The sequence below is a fragment of the Psammomys obesus genome, unplaced genomic scaffold, assembly GCF_907164565.1.
Source record: "Psammomys obesus unplaced genomic scaffold, mPsaObe1.curated_primary_1811, whole genome shotgun sequence".
NCBI classification, from domain to species: Eukaryota; Metazoa; Chordata; class Mammalia; order Rodentia; family Muridae; genus Psammomys; species Psammomys obesus.
Window position 1 is genome coordinate 465,933 of NW_026594377.1, and position 20,781 is coordinate 486,713.

At 56.3% G+C, this 20,781-nt stretch overlaps 2 protein-coding genes across 2 annotated transcripts in view; both read right to left on the minus strand.

Annotated features, from left to right (window-relative positions):
* Cist1 (colon, intestine and stomach enriched 1) overlaps positions 1-9,908 on the minus strand; it is an 11,998-nt gene extending 2,090 nt beyond the window's left edge. The window contains exons 1-2 of the mRNA XM_055618668.1: positions 9,801-9,908; positions 17-146 (exon numbers count right to left, since the gene is read on the minus strand). Coding sequence (XP_055474643.1) covers positions 17-146; positions 9,801-9,882 — 212 coding nt within the window. The 5' untranslated portion in view covers positions 9,883-9,908. The remainder of the gene's footprint in view (positions 1-16; positions 147-9,800) is intronic.
* Positions 9,909-10,896: 988 nt separating this feature from the next.
* Iqcn (IQ motif containing N) lies at positions 10,897-20,383 on the minus strand. The gene is made up of 4 exons (XM_055618776.1): positions 20,216-20,383; positions 17,626-20,055; positions 16,648-17,586; positions 10,897-11,862 (listed from the first exon to the last, which is right to left on the minus strand). The coding sequence occupies exons 1-4, from the start codon at positions 20,381-20,383 to the stop codon at positions 10,897-10,899; spliced, it is 4,503 nt and encodes a 1,500-aa protein (XP_055474751.1).
* Positions 20,384-20,781: the final 398 nt, after the last annotated feature.

Below are 20,781 nucleotides of genomic sequence, written 5' to 3' on the forward strand. Positions count from 1 at the left end.
GGTGGTGGAGCCAGAGGCTGGCTCTGGACTTGAAGTGGTGGAGGCAGAGGTTGGCTCTGGACTTGAGTTGGTGAAGCCAGAGGTTGGCTCTGGACTTGAGGTGGTGGAGCTTGAGGCTGGCTCTGAACTTGAGTTTTTGTCAGTGGCTGAAGGAGTTGAAGATAACAGGGCTAACTCTCAGACTCTATCTTAAGTTCATTGTCCTTAGAGTGACTTGGCCCCCACCTTCAGGTTCCAAGAAAAGCCACGTGGCCCTCAACCCCACAGAATATGTTAATGGGTCCTCCATCCAGCAGGCTACCGTACAGATACCTTGTGGTTTGGCCAGGTGGCTCGGAACAATCAGCCCAAAGGTCACCTCGATTGCTGAACCCCACCCCCCAATCTTACCCTACCTGTAGCACCAAGGCTTGGAATTCCCCGCTTGCAGGTTTTCCCTTTAAAAACCCTGCCCTCCTGAGACTCGAGGCCAATCTTCCTAACCTGCTGCCTCAGGGATGATTGATGGCCCGAGCTTAAGCATGAATAAAGCCCTCGTGTGTTTGTATTGGCCTCGTGTTTCTGCTGGCCTCTCAGGGTGGGAGGCCTCGCAATCTAGGCATAGCATTTGGAGGTCCCACCGAGATCCCCAGCCCTCCAGAATCTCGACCTGAGGGTCTTGTACCAGCTGGTAAGTGTCTCTGTCAGTGTTGTGTTTTGTGCCGGTAAGTGTTTCTGTGTTTTGTGCTTACTTTCAGTTCTGGAAAGCCTCAAGGTATCTGTACAAATGGCAAGACATGGCTAAGAGTGGGTGCATGGAAGAATCACAGCTGTGGAGGTCAAGGAGGCGTCCTTGGCCCTGGGGTGGTGAAGGGGAGCCCACCGTCTGGTTTTGGTGGACGAGGTTGGAGGGGTTGAGGAGAGCCCACCCGCCTTGTCTCTGGGGTGGCTGAGAGACCACCCACCAATTGGAGAGACTTTTGGTGGATGAAGAGTCCCACTGAACAGTCTCCTCTCTGTGTTCTTAGAAGGCTACTTTGTTCCTGTTTGTCTTTCTGTTTTGTTGCTTGTGTTTATGAGTCTTTGTATTGGACTGTGACAGACGCTATGGGACAGACCACGCCTCACCCCCTTGAGCTCGCCTGGGTCCATTTCAGCGAAGTTAGGGCTCAGAACCTTTCAGTAGATGCAAGGAGAGGAAGGATGACCACATACTGCAGCTCAGAGCGGCCAACTCTTAATGTCAGATGGATGTCGAAAGGAACCTTCCATCTTTTGACCTCATTAGCAATAGAGGACAAAGTACTTCAGAAAGCACATGGACATCCTGATTAGGTCCCTTATATTGGTCAGAAGGACCTGACTGTTATTAACCCACTTCCTTGGCTTAAGCCTTTTCTCTCTTCTCCTGCTAAGAGTTCTTCTTCAACAGGAACGCTCCTTTCTCCAAAAGCTGGAAACACCTTATTAGCCTTTTAGAAACTGTCTTGTTCGCTCACCAACCCACTTGGGATGATTGTCCACAGCTTTTGTGGGTTCTTTTCACTACAGAAGAGAGGGAATGCATCCTCTTGGAGGCCCAGAAAAATGTTCTGGGGGATCCGGGCGATCCCACTCAGAATCCAGCCATAATAGATGCAGCCTTTCCCCTTACTCATTCCGACTAGGATTACAACACAGGTGCGGGTAAGGAGCGTCTCCAGGTTTACTGCCAGGCTCTGCTGGCAGGTCTCAAAGCAGCCACCATACGGCCCACTAATTTGGCAGGAGCCTAATGAAAGTCCACCGGCATTCTTAGAGAGGGTCATGGAGGCTTACAGACGCTAGCCTCCTTATGATCCTGAGCACTCTGACTAGAAATCATCAGTGGCCCTGGCCTTCATTAACCGGTCAGTACCAGATATTAAGAAGAGTTACAGAAACTAGAAAGATTAGGAGAAAAGTCACTGAGGGATCTAGTTGAGTTGGTAGAGAAGGTTTACAATAATGGAGATAGCACAGAGGAGAAGCAGATTAAGGCAGGGAAGAGGCAGAATGCTCCTGGCTACGAGAGCCGAGCTCAAAGAAAGCGGCAACTCCAACAACTTGCTGACAGAAGGAGCCCAGAGGGAAGACGCCAAATGTCATCAACATCATTAGGCAAGAATCAATGTGCACACTGTAAAGGAGAGGGCCATTGGGCAAGGAAATGCCCACAGTCCTGTTTGCTGGAGAAGATGATGACTGAAGGGGTGGGGTGCAGACCCCCTCACCAGGGTAACTCTTAAGGTGAGGGGAAACTCTTGACTTTCTGCTGGACACAGGAGCTCAATGTTCAGTACTCCAAAAGGCTGATGGGTGCCTCACCTCAAAGAAATCTTGGGTCCAAGGGGTCACAGGTGCCAAACAATACTCATGAACTACCCGAAGATCTGTGGACTTGGGGAGTGGGGAGGTGACCCATTCATTCATGCTCATCCCAGATGCCCTTACCCGCTTTGGGGGAGGGATCTATTAACCTAAAGGAGGGCCCAGATACATTTTGGTCTGGAAGGAGCCCAGCTACTAGATGATAAAGGAAGGCCTATCCAAGTCTTTATGGTCAACTCGGCCTCCAAATCTGAATACAAATTGTATGAGCAACCCCTTGCTCATAAGGAAAATCTGGACCTTTGGTTGTGGGAATTTCTTCAGGCTTGGGCCGGAACAGGGGGAATGGGACTGGCCATACACTGGCCACCAGTGTTTGAGGAACTCAAGGCAGGGGCAGATCCTGCCTGGGTACATCAGTACCCAATGTCCCTGGAGGCAAGGAGAGGAATAACTCCTCACATCTGTAAATTACTCAACCTTGGGATTCTCAGGCCTTGCCAGTCTGCCTGGAATACTCCCCTGTTGCCTGTTAAAAAGCCTAACTCAAATGACTATCTGCCGATCCAAGACTTGAGAGCTGTCAACCGGCAGGTGACGGACATTCACCCCTCTGTACCCATACATTTGCTGAGTTCCCTACCTGGACCCCCCTCTACATGACTGCACTGAGATATTGGCCGAAGTGCATAGCACCAGGCCAGGCCTGACGGATGCTCCCCTCACCGGGCCGATCACACTTCGTATATAGACGGAAGCAGTCTGATCCATGAGGGCCAGAGAAAAGCCGGAGCAGCGGTGACTGCTGAAACAGAGGGATTCGTTCCCAGTCTCCCCCGCAGGAACCTCTGCACAGAAAGCTGAGTTGAAAGCCTTGACCAAGGCCTTAATTTTGGGAAAGGATTTGGCAGTCAATGCTACATGGATAGCAGGTATGCTCTGCCACGGCATACTGACCGGAAGAGACTGATCTACCATCCTAGATGCCTTCTTCAGCCTCCCCCTGCCACCCAAACACCAGGAATACTTTGCTTTTGAATGGCATGACCCAGAGGCAGGCATCAACGGACAGCTGACTTGGACACGCCTACCCCAAGGATTTAAGAACTCTCCCACCATCTTCGACGAGGCCCTGCATGAGGACTTGGGTGAGTACCAGGCTAACAACCCAGATGTTATCCTTCTCCAGTATGTAGATGACCTCTTGGTGGCAGCCAAGGGCCAAGTGAGCTGTCTGGAAGAGACCAGAGGTTCCTACAAGTCCTGGGAGACCTAGGGTACCGGGCCTCAGCCAAAAAGGTGCAACTCTGCAGAACTGAGGTGACCTGCCTCGGCTCCATCCTGGAAGGGGTACAGCGCTGGCCCTCCAAGGCCAAGAAAGAGTCTGTCCTCAGCATTCCAGTCCCAAGCAGGCGCCGCCAGGTAAAAGAGTTCCTAGGGTCGGCGGGATTTTACAGGCTCTGGATTTTGCAGACTTTGCAGAAATAGCTAAGCACCTTTATGAAGTCACAAAAGAGACTGCGAGCTCTCACTGAACCTCGGTACAGCAACGGGCTTTTGAAAAGTTGAAGCAGGCCCTGCTGTGGGCACCAGCCTGGGGGTTGCCGGATATCACTAAGCCCTCTCACCTGTTCATGGATGAGCACAAAGGGATTGCCAAGGGAGTTCTGACGCCAACGCCGGGGCCTTGGGAATGCCCACAGCATACCTACCCAGAACGTTGGCACCGGTAGCAGCTGCCCCTCGCCTGTGCTTCCTCGAAGCCACCGCCTTACGGGTCAAGGATGTAGATAAGCGCACCCTGGGGCAACACCTAATTGTTACCACCCCACATGCCAGTGAAGGAGTGCTAAAATGACTCCATGATGGCTCAGTCATGCCAGGATGACCCATTCCAGACCCTGCTGATCAGCCCCAGCAGGATCAGTTTCCAGCCGCCGACTTCCCTGAATCCAGTGACCCTCCTACCGGACCCAGACCTGGACCCCCTCTACATGACTGCACTGAGATATTGGCCGAAGTGCATAGCACCAGGCCAGGCCTGACGGATGCTCCCCTCACCGGGCCGATCACACTTCGTATATAGACGGAAGCAGTCTGATCCATGAGGGCCAGAGAAAAGCCGGAGCAGCGGTGACTGCTGAAACAGAGGGATTCGTTCCCATGTACATGGTGCCATTTACCAAGAACGAGGCCTGCTCACTGCTGAGGGAAAAACCGTCAAGAATAAAGAGGAGATTCTGCAACCGCTCCAAGCACTCTGGTTACCTAAGAGCTTGGCTATCACCCACTACACAGGGTATCAGAAAGGAACCTCCTCAGTATCCAAAGAAAATAATTTGGATGATCAGACAGCTAGAGCCCTCCGAACCACCCAACCCAACCTGCCAGAACAACCAGTCTATACCAAAGAGGAAATTAAATGGCCCAAGAGTCTGTCCATGAGTCAATGTTTGGAGGGCTGGTGGTGATTGCCTAAAGGTAAGCTAATATTACCTAACTCTTTAGCAAGGACCATTCTGAAGAAAATTCTCAGAGTCACCCACATGGGCACCAGAAGGATGGCTGACGTGGTCAGACACTCTACAGTGACCTTCAAAAATATACAGAGTACCCCCCGAAGAGATTTCAACAAATTGTAAAGCTTGCCAACTAATGCCTCTGGTAATCCCAAACATCCAGGCTCTCAACTACGAGGAAAGAGACTGGGGACCTATTGGGAAATTGATTTTACAGAAATCAAGCCAGGAAAATACAGCTACAAATATCTGCTAGCACTTGTGGATACCTTCTCCGGATAGACAGAGGCGTTTCTCACCAAGACAGACCGCAAAGGTAGTAGCCAAGAAACTCTTGGAGGATACCTTACCCAGGTATGGATTTCCTCCCGTGATAGGGTCAAATAATGGACCAGCATTCGTGTCCAAGGTAAGTCAGGACATAGCAAGGCTCACTGGGGCAGACAGGAAATGGCATCGTGTTTACAGACCCCAGAGCTCAGGACAGGTAGAGAGAATGAATAGAATGCTAAAAGAGACCTTGACTAAAGTGACCTTAGAGCCTGGCAGGGGCTGGGTGACGCTTCTTCCTTTGCCCTCTGTCAGGTGGGTAATTCTCCCTACCAGCTGGGGCTCACCCTTTGAGATCATGTACGGTGTTCCAGCTCCCATTGTGCCTAACCTGCAGTCGGCAGCTATTGCAAAACTAGATGACTTACTATTCAGAGTCAGAGCAACCCAATGGGCTCATAAATAAGTTTGGTCTAAATTGCATGCCCTTGAGAAGCAGGCCCAGTTCCAGAGCCATATAAGTTCAGACCAGGAGACTGGGTCTACGTGAGGAGGTTTGGCCAAGGCACACTTGAGCCCAGATGGAAAGGACCTTACATCATTCTGCTGACCACACCAACTGCTCTTAAGGTGGATGGGATCGCTGCCTGGATACATTACACCACACCAGACCAGCTAACCCATTCTCCACCAAAGAGGACTGTCTGAATCCTCCAGCATCAGAATGGACAGTTCACCATGGAAGCAGCCCTTTAAAGCTCAAGTTTTCCAGATCTTAGCCCTCTCAGGACTTCTAACCATATGTGCTGCTGACCAGAACCCACATACCCCTATAAACCACACCTGACAGGCTTAAGGCTGACTATGGAACAGTTATTACTAGAGTCTCAAAGGTGGTTCCCCACGGAACCTGGTTTCCCGAGCTTAGCTTTGATCTCTTACAAATCATCCCCAATGCAGAGGGTAGGAAAAGTTCCTTACTATGTGTGCCCTTCAACTTATGATGCCCTCCTTGGTGGAAGCATAAATTTGGGCATCTGTGTGGTGACTATTTCTGTGCTAGTTGGAGATGTGAAACTCAGGGCCCCTGAGTTTCAACCAAAGCCGGAGGCCTCAGGAACTATCCAGAGGGATCTTGGCCAAACTGTGATTGTGTAGGAATGATTCAACCAAAGGAGACAAGCAGCCTTGTAACCAACTCAGGATGACCTTCACTGAGCTAGGAAAACCTTACAATCAAGAAAAAGGTAAAAACTTTGGTATCTGAGTGTGCCAATACGGATACGACGATGGAGGAATCATCAGGGTTCTCCTAACTGTGAGTCCAGTCCTGACCACCCCTCAGGGATTAGGACCAAACCCAGTCTTAGTACCCAAACCAGCTTCTATACCCAAGGATCCCACAAATCCAATGGCCACTCCTAAACCAACTCCTACAGCCAAGGGCACTGCGAAACCCGTGACCCCTTCTCCTAACTGTTTGCCCACTCAGGACACCAATACTGACCCCTTATGGGATCTCATGGTACATACCATTAATGGGTCTAGGCCTGATTTAATGGTACATACCATTAACGGGTCTAGGCCTGATTTAATCATACATACCATTAACAGGTCTAGGTCTGATTTAATGGTACATACCATTAACGGGTCTTGGCCTGATTTAACCCAGTCCTGTTGGTTATACTACAATGCAAACCCTCCCTATTATGATGGTGTCACCATCATGGGCACCTATATTTCCTCTGATGATCATAGTCTATGTAGATGGCATCAACCCTCCTCAGCCAGACTCACACTCCAATCACTCGAAGGCCAGGGAATGGGGATGTGCGTAGGTGATGTTGAGGTATGGAAAGAGTTCTGTAATCTAACCTGGATTCTGAGAAGACTAAGTTTCTGATCCCTCCCGCCAATCCCTGGTGGGCTTGTTCACAGGACTGGCTCCCTGCACCACGGCCAGCTGGGACAGTCCCCTGGCCAGTTCTGCATCTTGGTGCAGCTAGTCTCCTGCCTAACCTGTCACTCCTCCTCAGCCCTGATGGACCTACATGTCAGAGCCAAGAGGGAGCCCATCTCTCCCCTAAGGATGGCTGTCATCCTGGGGCTGAGGGCTGCAGGGGCCAGAATAGGATCCTGTACTACAGGATCGCCACCATAGCCAGCTTAGGGAGTCTAGAGATGAGGACATCAGTAGATTAGAGACCGCCGTCTCCCGCTTGCAGGACTCCTGAAGTTATATTACTAAATAGAAGAGGATTAGACCTCTTACTCCTACAGCAAGGGGTGGGGGGTCTTTGTGCAGCCCCTAAGGAAGAATGTTGTTTTTACATGGATCACTCAGGCATAGTTAAAGATCCTATGGCTAAAGAACGAGAAGGCCTAGAAAAGAGAAAAGGGAACAGGAACAGTCCCGAAGTTGGTTCCAATCATGCTTTAATGCCTCCCCTGGTTAGCAGCATAGGTTTCCACCATAACGGGACCCTCCTCATTCTGCTATTGCTAACCTTTGGGCCTTGCATTCTTACGAAGCTATTACAATATACAAAACAAAGATTGGAAACTATTCAGTTTTGAGATCCCGATATCAACAACTCAATACTCAGCTATCAGATCTCTGAGGAGCCCAAATTGGCCTCCGTGGTTACCAGAAAAAAGGGGGGAATGAAGAAATTGAAGAAAACTCCGTTTGGGGACTAACTACATTTTGTTTCTCAGACGCTATCTTAAGTTCATTGTCCTTAGAGTGACTTGGCCCCCACCTTCTGGTTCTGAGAAAAACCACGTGGCCTTCGCCCCCACAGAATGTGTTAATAGGTACTCCACCCAGCAGGCTACCGTACAGATATCTTATAGTTTGGCCAGGTGGCTCGGAACAATCAGCCTAAAGATTCCTTTGATTGCTGACCCCACCCCCCAATCTTACTCTACCCTGTAACGCCAAGGATAAAATCCCCCTTTAAAAACTCTGCCCTCCTGAGACTTGAGGCCGCTCTTTTGAAACTGGTCCCTCAGGGACGATTGACTGCCCAAGCTTAAGTGTGAATAAAGCCCTTGTGTGTTTGCATCAGACTCGTGTTCTGGAGGTCTCACGATCTAGGCCTAACAAGGCTGACTCTAAGAACTCTGAACTTTGGTTTGAGCTGTTAAGCTCTCCCAAAATAGTGTAAAAGCAACACCTGGAAAGAAAAAAAAAAAAAAGATGGAGTGTCTATGAAGCCTGTGAGCTTAGCCTGGACTAGGATGCTGCTCATGGTTCCATCTCTGCCAGTGCTCAGCATGCCAAGGCCTTGCTTTCTTACCCGTGGCTGAGCATGCTCACTCTGAGCTCCGCTCGCCAGTGCTTTGGGCACCTAAGGCAACCACACCTGACTCCCGAAGATCTGGGCTCCGGAGCACCACCTGTTACAGCTCGAGCACTGACTACCTGAGACTTCCGCTTTACAAAAGGAAAAACTGAGTCTCAGAAAGTTGAAGCATTACTCCACTCTGCTCCTCGGGTATAGGCACCCTTTTCCCACCCAGAAGTTGTAGAATCCTGAGAACTGGGAAGCCCTGACCTAGACTAGGGCTTGAATCCTGCCCCGAAAGCTGGCCACACCCTCTGCCGCTGAGCCACGCCCCACCTCTGCCAGTCCCAGGATTCCGGTCTCTGACTCACACCCTCCCTCCCGCTCCCTGGTTCACGTCCCACCCCCAGAGAAGTTCAGAGGCTGTGGAAAGAGTTTCTGGTCCACCTATTATGACTTCCTTCCCAGATCCAGGTGGCTCCAGCCAGGTGTACAGGGCACAAGGTCACTTGTCAACTGCCCCGCCCCACCCAAATCCTTTCTGCCCAGAGGTGATGATTGCTCTGCTTCTTCCTAGCCTCACCCCACACAGCAGATATGAGGAAATAACATTTAGTGCTGGGAGGGGGAGCTGGGCTGACTTCCCACCTCTCAGTCTCCAGGGGCCCGCAGCCACGGAATCTAGGAATGTGAATCCAAACTATGAAAAATTCCTGGGGACGAGGCATTGACTCAGGTGCCACAGCAGAACCCAAGTCAAAGCAGAACTCTGGAGTCAATTAAGGTTTTAAATGAATGGATAGAACGAGTTTTCAAAAAGGGGGCTGTGGCAAACACTAATCCTACTCAACAGGTCCTCACGATTTACTGGAAAGTTAAAGGGAAGGAGAGTAGAGCTGGGCAGAGGTTATGCACCCCTTTAATCCCAGCACTAGGAGAATCTATAATTTCCAGGCCAGCCCCATCTATAGAGCGAGTCCAGGACAGCCGAGGCTACACAGAGAAACCCTGTCTCGAAAAACAAAAGAAAAAAGAAAAAGAAAGAAGCAAAAAAGAAAAGAAAGCAGAGAGTGGGGTGACTTGGCAGTGTGCTTCCTGGGTGAACGAAGGACTTTCAGAATTAGGCCGCCATCTATGAAGAGCTCAGCTGTCTGAAGGACAGAAAGTGAGCCCCCCAGCCCATGCCTGGCCCTTCTGGGTCCTCACCACTTCCTGAATGGGACGGGGCTGCGCTAGAATCCCCTGAAGCGTCAGCGCAGCCACTGGCCTCTGTCCCAGCTGAGGTGGCCCTAGGGGTTGGTCCCAAGCCCACTGTCTGGGAGGGAAGGGTCTGAGCCCTGAGTCCGTACCCCCGCTGTCCCCTGGAGCCACAAGCTCGCCCCCCACCACCTACCTGTGAGCGAGGAGTCTCTGGGTCCCGCCAGCAGCAGCAGCAGCAGGGCCAGCGCCAGGCGCAGCAGCCGGGAGCGCGCCATTCCCGCGGTCCGCCCTGGCTGCAGGTGCGCGGCCCGGTGCAGACCTCGCCCGCGCGCGCCCCCTGCAGGCGGGCCGCGGGAGTGGCGGGTGCGCGGCTCCGGGGTTCCCACGCCGCCCTTCCTCCGCCGGCCGCAGCGCCAGGCTTCTAACGCTGCCTCCCTCCGGGACACGCGGTGCCCCGCCCAGGCGCTCGGGGATCCCCTCCTACGGCCGCCCCAAACCCGAGCTGAATACCCTGGTCTCTCTGGCCGCCAGGCTCCTCCTCCGAGGGCCTCACCCACGCGGAGGGGCGCCTCAGCCACCGAGACGCCTTTTCAGGAGGAGGTGTGCCTGCAGCAGGAGGTGTCCTCACGCGGCTTGCTGCTAATCTTTATTTTTGAGCTAAAGTCTCACTGTGTAGCCCAGGCTGGCTGAAAACTCCTGGATATTCTCCTGCCTCAGCCACTCATGCTGAGATGACAGGTTTTAATTTATTTAATTATATTTGGGGCGTATGCATGTATATGTATGTCCAGGTATGTATGTACGGTTGTGTGTGCACGTGTTTATACATGTGCATATGTGGATGTGTGTGCGTGTATTGTACATGTTTATGCTTGTGTATGTGTTCGCACGTGTGTGCGCCCTCAGGGAGGTCAGGTGACAAATTGGGGTCCGTTCTCCCCATCACGTGGGTCCCAGTGATCACACAGGCTTAGCAGCAAGCACTGAACCAGCTCATCATCTCACTGGCCCCAGATGACATTTCAGAAGTCAGGTCATCAGCCATGTGATACACGGGATTCCTCGCTAGTGACCTGTGTCCCCTGGAAAGGAGTTAGGGTGCCCCAACGCTAGCTACAGATACCATAAGGGCTGGAGGCACTGAGAGTCCTTGCCGCTGGCATGATCTGATTCCCCTTGTCCTGCCCCTAACTCAAGACACGTGACCAGAGTCAGGCTGTAGCACGCTTTATTCACAAGATTCATGGGGCCCTATGGCTATCACGGTGTCTCTGCCCAAAGCCAGGGGCCTAGACGCCAGGCCAGTGCGAAGAGTAGGCCCTTGAGGGATGGCGGGAAGTGCCCCTGGAGCTGTCCCACGGGCTTCCTGTTCCCAAGAGGGCATCGGTGGTGAGGCAGCTGCGAGTGTAGTGCCCTCTCCACGTGGCCTGGACCATCTTGGCCGCAGACTGCTGCTGGTGGAGCTGGCGGCGGGCCCTGTAGCCCTTCCAGGCTGCCTGGATGGCACAGGCTGCTCTGTGCTGCTGGCTGAGCCAGGGACTCCGCCAGGACCCAGAGGCCCACTGAGCACCAGGCTGGACTGACACACCCTGGCCGAAGCCCTGCACCACGCGTGTGGACAGTGTGTGGCCGCACACGTGACAGGTGCGTGGCTGAGAGCCCACCAGCATCACCACGCTGGGTGGACTCTGGAGCTGGGGCCCTAAGGCCTGGCAGACGCTGCAGATGTCAGGCTGGCAGGACAGGAAGCAGCGGTGTTCTGAGCTGGTCCTGGTGTCCTCGCGCCCCGAGCTTCGGCCTTGGAGCACCGGCCACGCGGTGGGGAGCAGCAGCCGGTGGGCCCGGACCCTGCGGGCACAGTAGCCACGCCAGGCTGCCTGGATGATGGTGGTGGCCCTGAGCAACCTTGCCAAATTCCGTCGCACACGGTAGCCTCGCCACGTAGCTTGGATGGTGGTGGCCCACTGATGCCATACCTTCAAAGTGCGACGCACCAGGTAGCCTCGGGCACACGCCTGGATGGTGACAACGGCCTGGACGACCACTTTCTCCATGGCCCGCACCGACACCAGCAGCTCGGCCGAGGGCTTGCGGTCCAGCGCTGCCTCTGTACCTGAGAGGTCCCACGGCCTGTGGCCCCCGCTGGGAGGCCATGTGCCTCCAGGTGCCCCAGCACGTGCTGTGGCTCTGACCGACACGTTGGGGACTTTGGAATTCCATGACTGGCTAGAAGCCAGGCCAGCATCCACAGGGCCCTGAGGTACAGTGGGGGGTGGGGTTATCTCATTACGGCCAGTTTTAGGGTGTGTTGGAGGATAGGGTCTGTGGCCGTGGGGTGTGGTGGGCCCTGGGGAGGCTCTGTCAAAGACAGCTCTGAGGTCGGCAGCACAGCGTTCCCGGTTGGGGGGTGTGGTTTGGGGAAGCTGGGAACTCCCACCAAGGCTCGTCTCAGGCTCTTGCTGCACTCTGCAGCCATAGCGCATGGCGGGGACTCTCTGGGAACCCTCATCGAAATTAGTTTTAGGGACTGTGTCATGTTGTTTGCGGCTGTGAGGAGGAGTGGGGATTCGGGAGCCCCCATCATAGGCAGTGGCAGGGCTGGTGACATTCTCAACATTTTGGCCACGGGGTGTGGTAGGGACCGGGGAGCCACCATCACAGCTAACTCCAGGGGATGTGACAGAAGGGGTCCTCTGGCCCCCAGGAGGGGTGGAGGACAGCTCCGTTGTTGGCTGGTCGGTGTGTCCCTCATCAAGAAGGGAGCCATTTGATGGCTCACAGCCCAGGCACACCTGTCGGACTCCGGAGGGTACCTTACACCCCTTCCCGTCCCCCACATGGATGATGGGTGTCCCCGAGGGCTGCCTCCTCTGTGGACGGACAGAGGGGAGCAATCTGTTTATGGGACCTTCTAGAAGTTCTGAGACAAGGCTGCCTTGAGTGGACCTGGAGGGCTTTTTAGCAGTGAGGGGCTCTTGGTGCTTCCTCCCGGTGTGGGTCTGAGGTGCTCCCGTCTGGCAGGCACTGGAAGCCCTGTTTTTAGGTGGGGGTGCTGAGTCAGTCTCAGCTGAGCTCTGGAGACTCCAGGGGTCTCCTGGCCTGGCCTCTGACCCCAGAGGCAGCTCGGTTGTCCCAGAACTGCCAGGACTCGCCTGTGGTGCCACCGAGGCACTGGAAGGCAGAGGTTGGCTTGAAGTGTCACCCTCCTGCAGGCAGGGGGCTCTGGGGGCAGGGCAGAGGCTTCGGGGACTGCTGCCGCCTTCCGAGGAAAAGGGCTGAAGAGGGGTGACACACCTGGCTTTGGGGGGCCCACCTGAACTTGGCGCCTGTTCAGGAGCGGGGGTCACGCTGCTGACTCGGCTGGGAGCCTCCTCCTCTAACTGGGCCTTTGAGAATAGTCTGTCTTTGAGAATATGTTCAGCTGCCAGGGGCTCACACCCAGGACCCTCACCTCCCATGGCGCCTAGGCCTTTCCATGGAATGACCTCAACGCCCTCAGGTCTGACGGAGTCTACACCAGGCACTGTGCCATCTACTTGTCCTGGCTTCAGCAGGGTCACCTTATCAACACCCACAGGCTTTTTCAGCCCAGGGTCTGCCTGTGGGGCACTTGACAACACTGTGGGTGAGTGTTGCAGGTCTTGAGCTACTTTCTGCGCTGCTGGCGACACATCCAGGCTGGTGACATGGAATGCCAAGAAAGGGACTCGAGAGCCCTCCCGAGACTGTGCCTGGTAGGGGCGGGGACTGATCCCGACCAGCATGGACCCTGGAGTCACGCCACCTGCCATAGAACAGAGGGGCGTGCCGGAAGCTCCAGTCACAGAGCTCGGGCTGAGGCCTGGAGAGTGGGAACGTGGTGAGGGTTCTACAGCTGGGCTCGGCTTTTCCTTGTCAGTCTCTCGAGTGTAACTGAGGGCCTGACCACTAGCCGTGGAACCTGGAGGGAGGCTGAGGGCCACGTCACCAGCTACAGGGCCTCGGCAGGAGTGTTGAGCCTCCCTGCTAACCACTGATTCTGGAGGTAGATTCTGGGTCACGACAGCTCCGGTGGGCCTCAGGGGAACACTCTTGCCTACGCCCCTGATCACAGACCCTTGAGGAAGACTGAGTGTCTCACTTTCAACCACAGCTTTGGGGGCCAGTGCCAAGGGTACCTTTCCATCTATAGAACTTTGGGCCAAACCTCCAGCCACAGCACCCGCTGGCGCATCTGGAATGATCATGCCTGCATATCGGCAACTGGGTGGAACCATGGTGGCCACAGAGCGGAGCTGGGGGTCTAACGTCACAGGAAGAGGGGCACAGGTCTGGGAGAGGCTGGCACCCAGCTGGTTTGAGAAAAACTCAGATGGGATCTGGATACTGGGCATCGCAGCCAGGCATGGGCCCTGACCAACACCTCTGGCCATGGCAGCCTTCCCTTGAGTCCAGTGGACATCTGCCGGCAAAGCCCAGGCAGTCACTGGGGGTGGGCTGGCCCCCTGACACATACTTAGGAACAGTCCTGTGGCCACAGGCCCTTGGGGCATCCCTGGGGCTATGCCCCTGAACCAAGCCTGACATGGAACACTGGCCCTTAAAGCCAGGCCACTATCCTTTTCAGGAGCCACAAGGCCTGAGGGCCCCTTGCTGGCCTGGGTCATCTCAGAGTGGACGGTGCAATCCTGGGGGCTGGACTGGCTCGCAGCCCCTATCAGGAGGTTGTCCCCGGGGCTGTGGCAGGGTCCCAGGCATGGCTGGCTTAATGTGCTCATCACACGGGAGTACGAACCCCCTAGGTTGAGCAAAGGGGTCTGGCCCTGTGCGAGCTGACATGGGCCCACGGCTGGCTTGCTGATCCCACGACCCACCCCACACACCACAGTGGGCGGCAGCAGGCTCATGCTTCCCGGGGTGGCCACAGATGGACTGGGCAGATTAGAGCGTTCCCTGGGAGCCAGAAAGGGTGAGCTCAGGCTGGGGGGAGCGCTGTTGGACAGAGGCATCTGGAGCTCTCCAGGGAACACACTGCCAGCTGGGGTTGGCTGATGGTGGCTTGGAGAAGCCCTGTTGGCCATAGAGGTGTGAGCCAGGGCTGGGGACATAACGCCGACCACAAAAGGGTGTGTTAGGCTTGGAGACATGCTGTGGGGCACGGGCGGCTGCGCACACTTTGAGGTTACAACTGTGGCCGTACAAGGTTGGCCGAAACGGGAAAGCGCACTGCAGGACACACATGGTTGGAAACAATTTGGAGACACCCCAATGGCTACAGATGTCTGGACTGAGTCTGGACACCCTGAGCCCTGGGCGGACACAAAGGACGGGCCAGGTGGTGGCCAACTGCCCACAGGCATCTGGGTGCCTCCCCAGGTAGCGGCAGATGGGTGGACCTGGCTTGAAGCCGCCCACGCCTGATTGCTGACACTAGCAGGGTATGTCTGGGTAAAGCTTGGGGGTACCATGAAAGCCCTGTGTTGCTGGGTATGGGTAGAGGACCCACCATAGTAGAGAAATGGCTGTCTAAACTCTGTAGGTGAACCCAGTGGTTCTGTCAGGCCGGGAGACATCCCATTGTCTATGGATGGCTGGGCTGAAGTTGGGAACACCCTATGGGTTTCGGATGGATAAGCCAGGCTTGGGCACACAGGACTGAACCCTGCATGCTGATTGGAGCTGGGACACAGTCCCACGGCCTCTAACTGTTGGCTTAGGCATGGAGACCCCTTACTGGCCTCCAGTGCCTCGCGAGCGCTTGGGTTCAAGTCTCTGGCACAGAGCTGACTCCTATGCTGGGCTACAGTTCCGTCCTGGTACAGCCCATCAGGCAGGGCCTCAGTGCTATAGTCAGACTCGCTGTCCGAGTCCCAGTGGACATTCAGGGTCAGACTGGTGCTGTGCAAGAGGGAGGGTCCAGGCTCCAGGGGTTGAAAATTGGGGTCTGTGTGCTGAAGACCAGCTGGCCACTCTCTGTCCAGGTGCCCCGGGGGCCTGTGCCTCCCTTCCTTGGGCTCCTTGGACACTGGCCAGGAGGCCAGCAGGCTGCCCTCCCTGAAGCCCTCCAGAGCCTCTGACAGCATCAAGCTGGATGACGTGGAGGAAGTGGCCAAGTGGGTGCTGAGGGAGCTCTGAGAGTCGCTGCTGTTCTGGTAGCGGCCTGCCGAGCCCCCCAGATAGCTTTTGGCTAACACGATCTGTGGGTGCTGCGGGAACGTGGCCAGCAACTCGTCCAGAAGGGACACGTGGTGGCCAGTGGCCGGCCTCCGGGAACGGGGTGGGGTCAAGGAGGCTTGGAGGTGCCTGCCAAGTTTCGGGGGGGACGTGCTGGAGGCTTTGGGGGACTTAGGGTTCACCAACAGTGCTGACTGGCTACCATGTCGCTCGTCTACCCTGTCCCTCACTAAGGCGACCCCTTCCTTGTTGCCTGAGGGCAGCGAGACTAGTCTGTGCCCTGGTAACAGAATCTGCCGAAGAGTCTCCTTGGGCAATGGGCTGTGATTCCTGACTTCGTCAGAGCAGTAGCCACAAGGGGACATCTTGTGTGTCCCCAGGTTTGGACACTGACACACATTGCCCCGGCAGGTGGTGAAGGGCTGCTGGGACATGGAGGACTTCCCGCCACCCATGTCACCTGAGTGCTTGCTGGCCACCATAGCACCCTCTCGGTATGACACCGCTGAAGAGGAAACCCTGCTGGCCACAGGTGCCTGGCGGGAGCTTGGGGCTGGGCTACTGGTCCCTGCTGGCTGGTTACTGCTTGGGCCTGCACCATTGGCGACAAGTGGCTGCCACGGACCAGGAGGTAGCTGCTGGAAAGGCCGCCTGGGGACATAGGGACCCTCACCACCTGCCATGAAGTCAAAATCCAACAGCCTCAGGTACAGAGAAGAGAGGGCCGAGCCCTCCCGGGACAGTGTAGGCAGGGGACACCCGTAAGGGCTGGTGACCCCTCTGGAGAAGGAGTCTGTTGGGGACCCCTCTAAAGTGGACCCAGCCCTTTCCCCCAGCAGGACCCCCTCGGGACGCCCCCAGAACAAAGCCTCCCACGGTGGCCTGACCTTGCCACACTGTGCTCGCGCAGGGCCCGGCGCAGGTCCCCACGCCACGAACTCGCTCCCACTGCAGGCCATCTCCACCGGGGCAGACGCTGCGGTCGTCCGACTCCCCACCGTTTTCGAGGTGGCCTTGGGGAGGAAGGCACCTGTCCTCTGGGCCATCTGGGCCAAGGACTGAGTGAAGACGGCACCCAGCTCGCCCTGGCACAGCACCTGGCTAAGAGTGGCCCTCTCGTCCTCTGTCAAGACCTTGCACAGGGCCTCGGCCAGCTTGCCCTGTGTAGCCTTGCTGAATTCTGGACGCAGCTCACCGCAAGAGAGGGCCCGGGACAGGGAGATGCCCAGTTCACCCCAAGACAGTGCCTTCATCAATGCCATTCCCAGCATGCCTTGAGGCAGAGCCTTAACCACAGAAGGTCCCAGGATCTCCCGGGACAGAGCCTGGCTCAACACTGTCCTTACTTCCCCCTGAGAAAATGTCTTGGCCAGGAGCGCCCGCAGGTCCTCAGGGGAGTCCAGCATGGCCACCAGGTCTGCACACAGGGACGCAATGGATGCTGCCAGGTCATCATGGCAGGACGCTGCCTGGGTGGGTGGAGGGGGTGGAGGTGGGGTCCGTGCCCGTCCGTCACCACAGTCTGCATTACATGTGGGGTGTCCGGTGGGAGCCATCAGAGGTACCAGCATGCCTTGGGTGTCCATGGCCACTGAACATGGGTTCTGGGTGGCCTTGTTTTGTGCATGGCTATGGAGCTGGGGCTGGGCCACATTCCTGTCATCTGGCTTGGCGCAGGGTCCAGTGCTAAGTGTCCCAATATGTTGCCAGAACTGAACAGGCACCTTGGAATTGCTCAGGAGTGGCTGCGACGGGGTCTTGCTACTGAGGTCAGTGGTGGTGTGGGCAGCCAAGAGGCACTTGGCCGCTTCAGTAGCCAGCTGGGCCTGAGGCTGGGCCTTTGTCAGCCCCATGGGCAGATGGGCCTGGGATGGACCCTTGGCCAGACATGTGATGAGCCGGGCCAGGGATGGAGCCTTGCTGAGCTTAGTGGGTGGACAGACCTGGCACGCGGCCTTGGTGGTTTTGCTGTTCATGGTCTTCGAGTGCTCAGCGGGTGGACGTAGCTGAGGTGAGGGTTTTATCGGGCAAGAGGCCATGTAGTGCTGGGGAGCAGAGGCAGGTGGGCATGTGTTGAGGTAACCTTCAGGTGGAACTAAGGTCATCCCCGGGGAGCATGCCTGCGGGGAGGCCGAGACTGGATGTGGTGAGGCCAGATGAGCTCGGGGCACAGACCTGACCTGTTCGCCAGCAGGTCGGAGCTGGGTTGTGAGTGACATCAGGTGTGCAGCCAATGGTGAGGGCAGGGTGGCAGAGGGACCTACATGTGGACGCTGTCTCTCAGGTGGACCTGTGGCTAGCCCAGATGACATGCAAGACTGGGACACCGCTTTACAGAAGGGTGGGGCCGGCGGGGATCGGGCATGGCCAGGGGCTGGCTGGGCATGGGAGAGCTTGGTCAGGGGGACAGCCAGCTGGGCCTGGGAAAGGGTCACAAACACCTCAGGCATGTACACCTTAGACTGCAACCTTACAATCTCTGCCTTCTCCTGGATCTGAAGCACAGGCTTGCTCCTGTCCTCCGTCACTTTTGTCCAAGGCAGAGCCCTGGTCACAACAGCTGTGTGAGTCTTGGGAGCTGCTTCCCTCCTGGGGGCCTTCGGGGGTACAGGTTTTATCTTTTCCACATCCAGTGGAGACTTGGCTGGAGGCTTAGAAGCCACGTGGTCTAGGCATCCATGGGGCCCACACCTGCCCTTGCCCTCAGCCAAGTATGACTGAGAAGCCACCTTGACAACTGCAGTGGTCTGCTTGGTGCTGAGGGTGACCTTGGCTTTCAGGCTGTTTAGCTGGCTCTGGGATGTGGTATTGGGAATGCTAGCAACCACTGGAGTTTGGGGGGAACCCCTGGGATTTGAGGCAGCCCCCGTAGGGACCAGACACAGGGTCCTGAGCATGGCAGCCACAGAACGTATCTGAGCTGGGGTCCTGGTTATCATAGCTGCCAGGCGTGTCTGTGGTGAGGACTTGAGCAGGGGGCTTGTCTGGGAGGAAGGTTTGGATGAAGTAGGGATTGCGCATGTCTGAGGTTGGCTTCTGGTCACTGAACGATTCTGGGGTGAGGTCTTTGCCACTGGGAGCCCGTGGCCAACATGTAGCGGGGCCTTACTGACAGGAGCTATTGAGCGTGGTGCGGCCCTGAGCTTGGAGGTCACAGCAGCTCCTGGGGGCTGTGTCCTGGCCACGGGGACCACACAAGGCCCCTGTGGTGTGGTGCTGCAGATTGAAGAGTTGGGTCGTACATGGGCCAGGGGCCTGGCCATCGAGGAAGCAGGGCAGGCTGGCGAGTGCATCTTCGTGACTGATGCTGGGGAAGGAGGGCACATCTGCGGTGCACCCTTCGGTGCCGTGGGCATCGTGCATGAGCACTTAGGGGTGGCAGCCGCTGGGCACACCCTAGTAAGGGTCTTGTTGACCTGACACGTATGCGGTGCAGCCTTCGGGACGTCTGCTTCGGTGTGGGTGTGGGTCTTCAGGGGTCCATGGGCGGCCTGGCCATATCTCCCTGCTGCTGCTGGCTCTGGGTTCCCTCCTTTGATGGTCTTGGCAGCCACATGCCTGCTCTTCCCACTGTCCCCCTCCAGGTGTCTGATCAGGCAGGAGCTCTGGGCAGTCTCGGTCAACGTGCCAGGTTGATGCCTGGGCCCTGTGTGTGTGCCGGCCACAGGCTGCTGAGGCTGGAGGCCACCTCTGGGGACGCCGCTGGCCCAGGGAGCTGGAGCTGCTGTGGCGCAGACCAGGTTGTCTGAGGATGGGAACTGAGTCTCCTTGCTCACCATGGCTAGCGGCTGGTCTCCGGGGGCGTGGAAGCGCACCTGCTGCGGCGGGTGGTAAGGGATGTCGCCCTCCTCCTCCCTCTTGGCTTTCCTCGTGGTCAGCCTATTGGAGCGCACCAGTCTGCGCATGCTGAACCTTCGCCAGGCCTCCTGGATGGCCTTGGCCGCTGTCATCTGGGAGATAAGTTTCTGCCGCAGCCGGTAGCCCTTCCAGTTGGCTTGGATGACAGTGGCCGCCCGCGAGACCATCATGTCCATCTCGTCCACCAGGATGTTCTTGAAGGCCTGGCTCTCCACCACAGCCCGCAGGCGAGGCACGTGCCCTGACGGTGATGCCAATGGCTCCTTGGGTGGATGGGGTTCATTCAGGATCTGAGGACACGGCTCGCACACTTTCTCATGGTGAACGGGGATTGGCTGAGGCTGAAGGAGGCACGGGCCACTCGGTGACATGAGGTTCAGGAGCTGGGGCTGAGCTGCTGGCTGCATGGCTGCTATTCCTGAGTGATGCAGCAAAGCCTGGGGGGGGGGGGACGATAGGATGGGTTTTGGTGGGTAGGGGAGAAAGACAGGCAAAGGGACAGGCAGACAGACAGGAGGGTGGTTGCATAGACGGACGGGCTGATGGGTAGCAGGAGGGATGGGTAAGCGGATGGCAGATGCTTGGGCGCTTGGGCACATTGTGGAAGGTTGGCTGGGGCTGGGCAGAGACGGGCAGGTTGGTGTGTTCAAGTGGCTGGCGGTGCTCACTGCCGCGCAGGAGTGAAGAGATGCCTGTGGGTCTCCGCAGGACCGCAGGTGCAGAGAGTGGATGCACCCAGCGCCCTTGGACCTGTAACCTTGGCATAATGTACTGTGTGGCAGAGACCACTCCTCAGGGCAGGCCCGCCAGAGCCCTGACCCAGCCAGCTCCTTACCTTGGAAGGTCATAGAGTTGGAAAAGAAGCAGAAGAAGGTGTAATCTCAGAAGCCAGCCTGTGAGAGGAAGCTGTCTTCAGTTCCAAGAAATGTGCACAGCAGCACTCTAGGCTGGTTCAATTAGAAATACCAACACGATGGGGACTGTGGATGCATCCCGGGGAGGGTAGAGCTGGGAGGACAGAGGGGGCAAGACAGAGGACACCCCACAGGAAGGGCCCAGGACTTCATGCTTCATGGTTAGCCCTGGACTCAGCGTGTGCATAACAAGCATTAGGAAGGTCCCAAGGGCATATGTTGGGTTGCGGCAGCCAAGGCCGATGACAC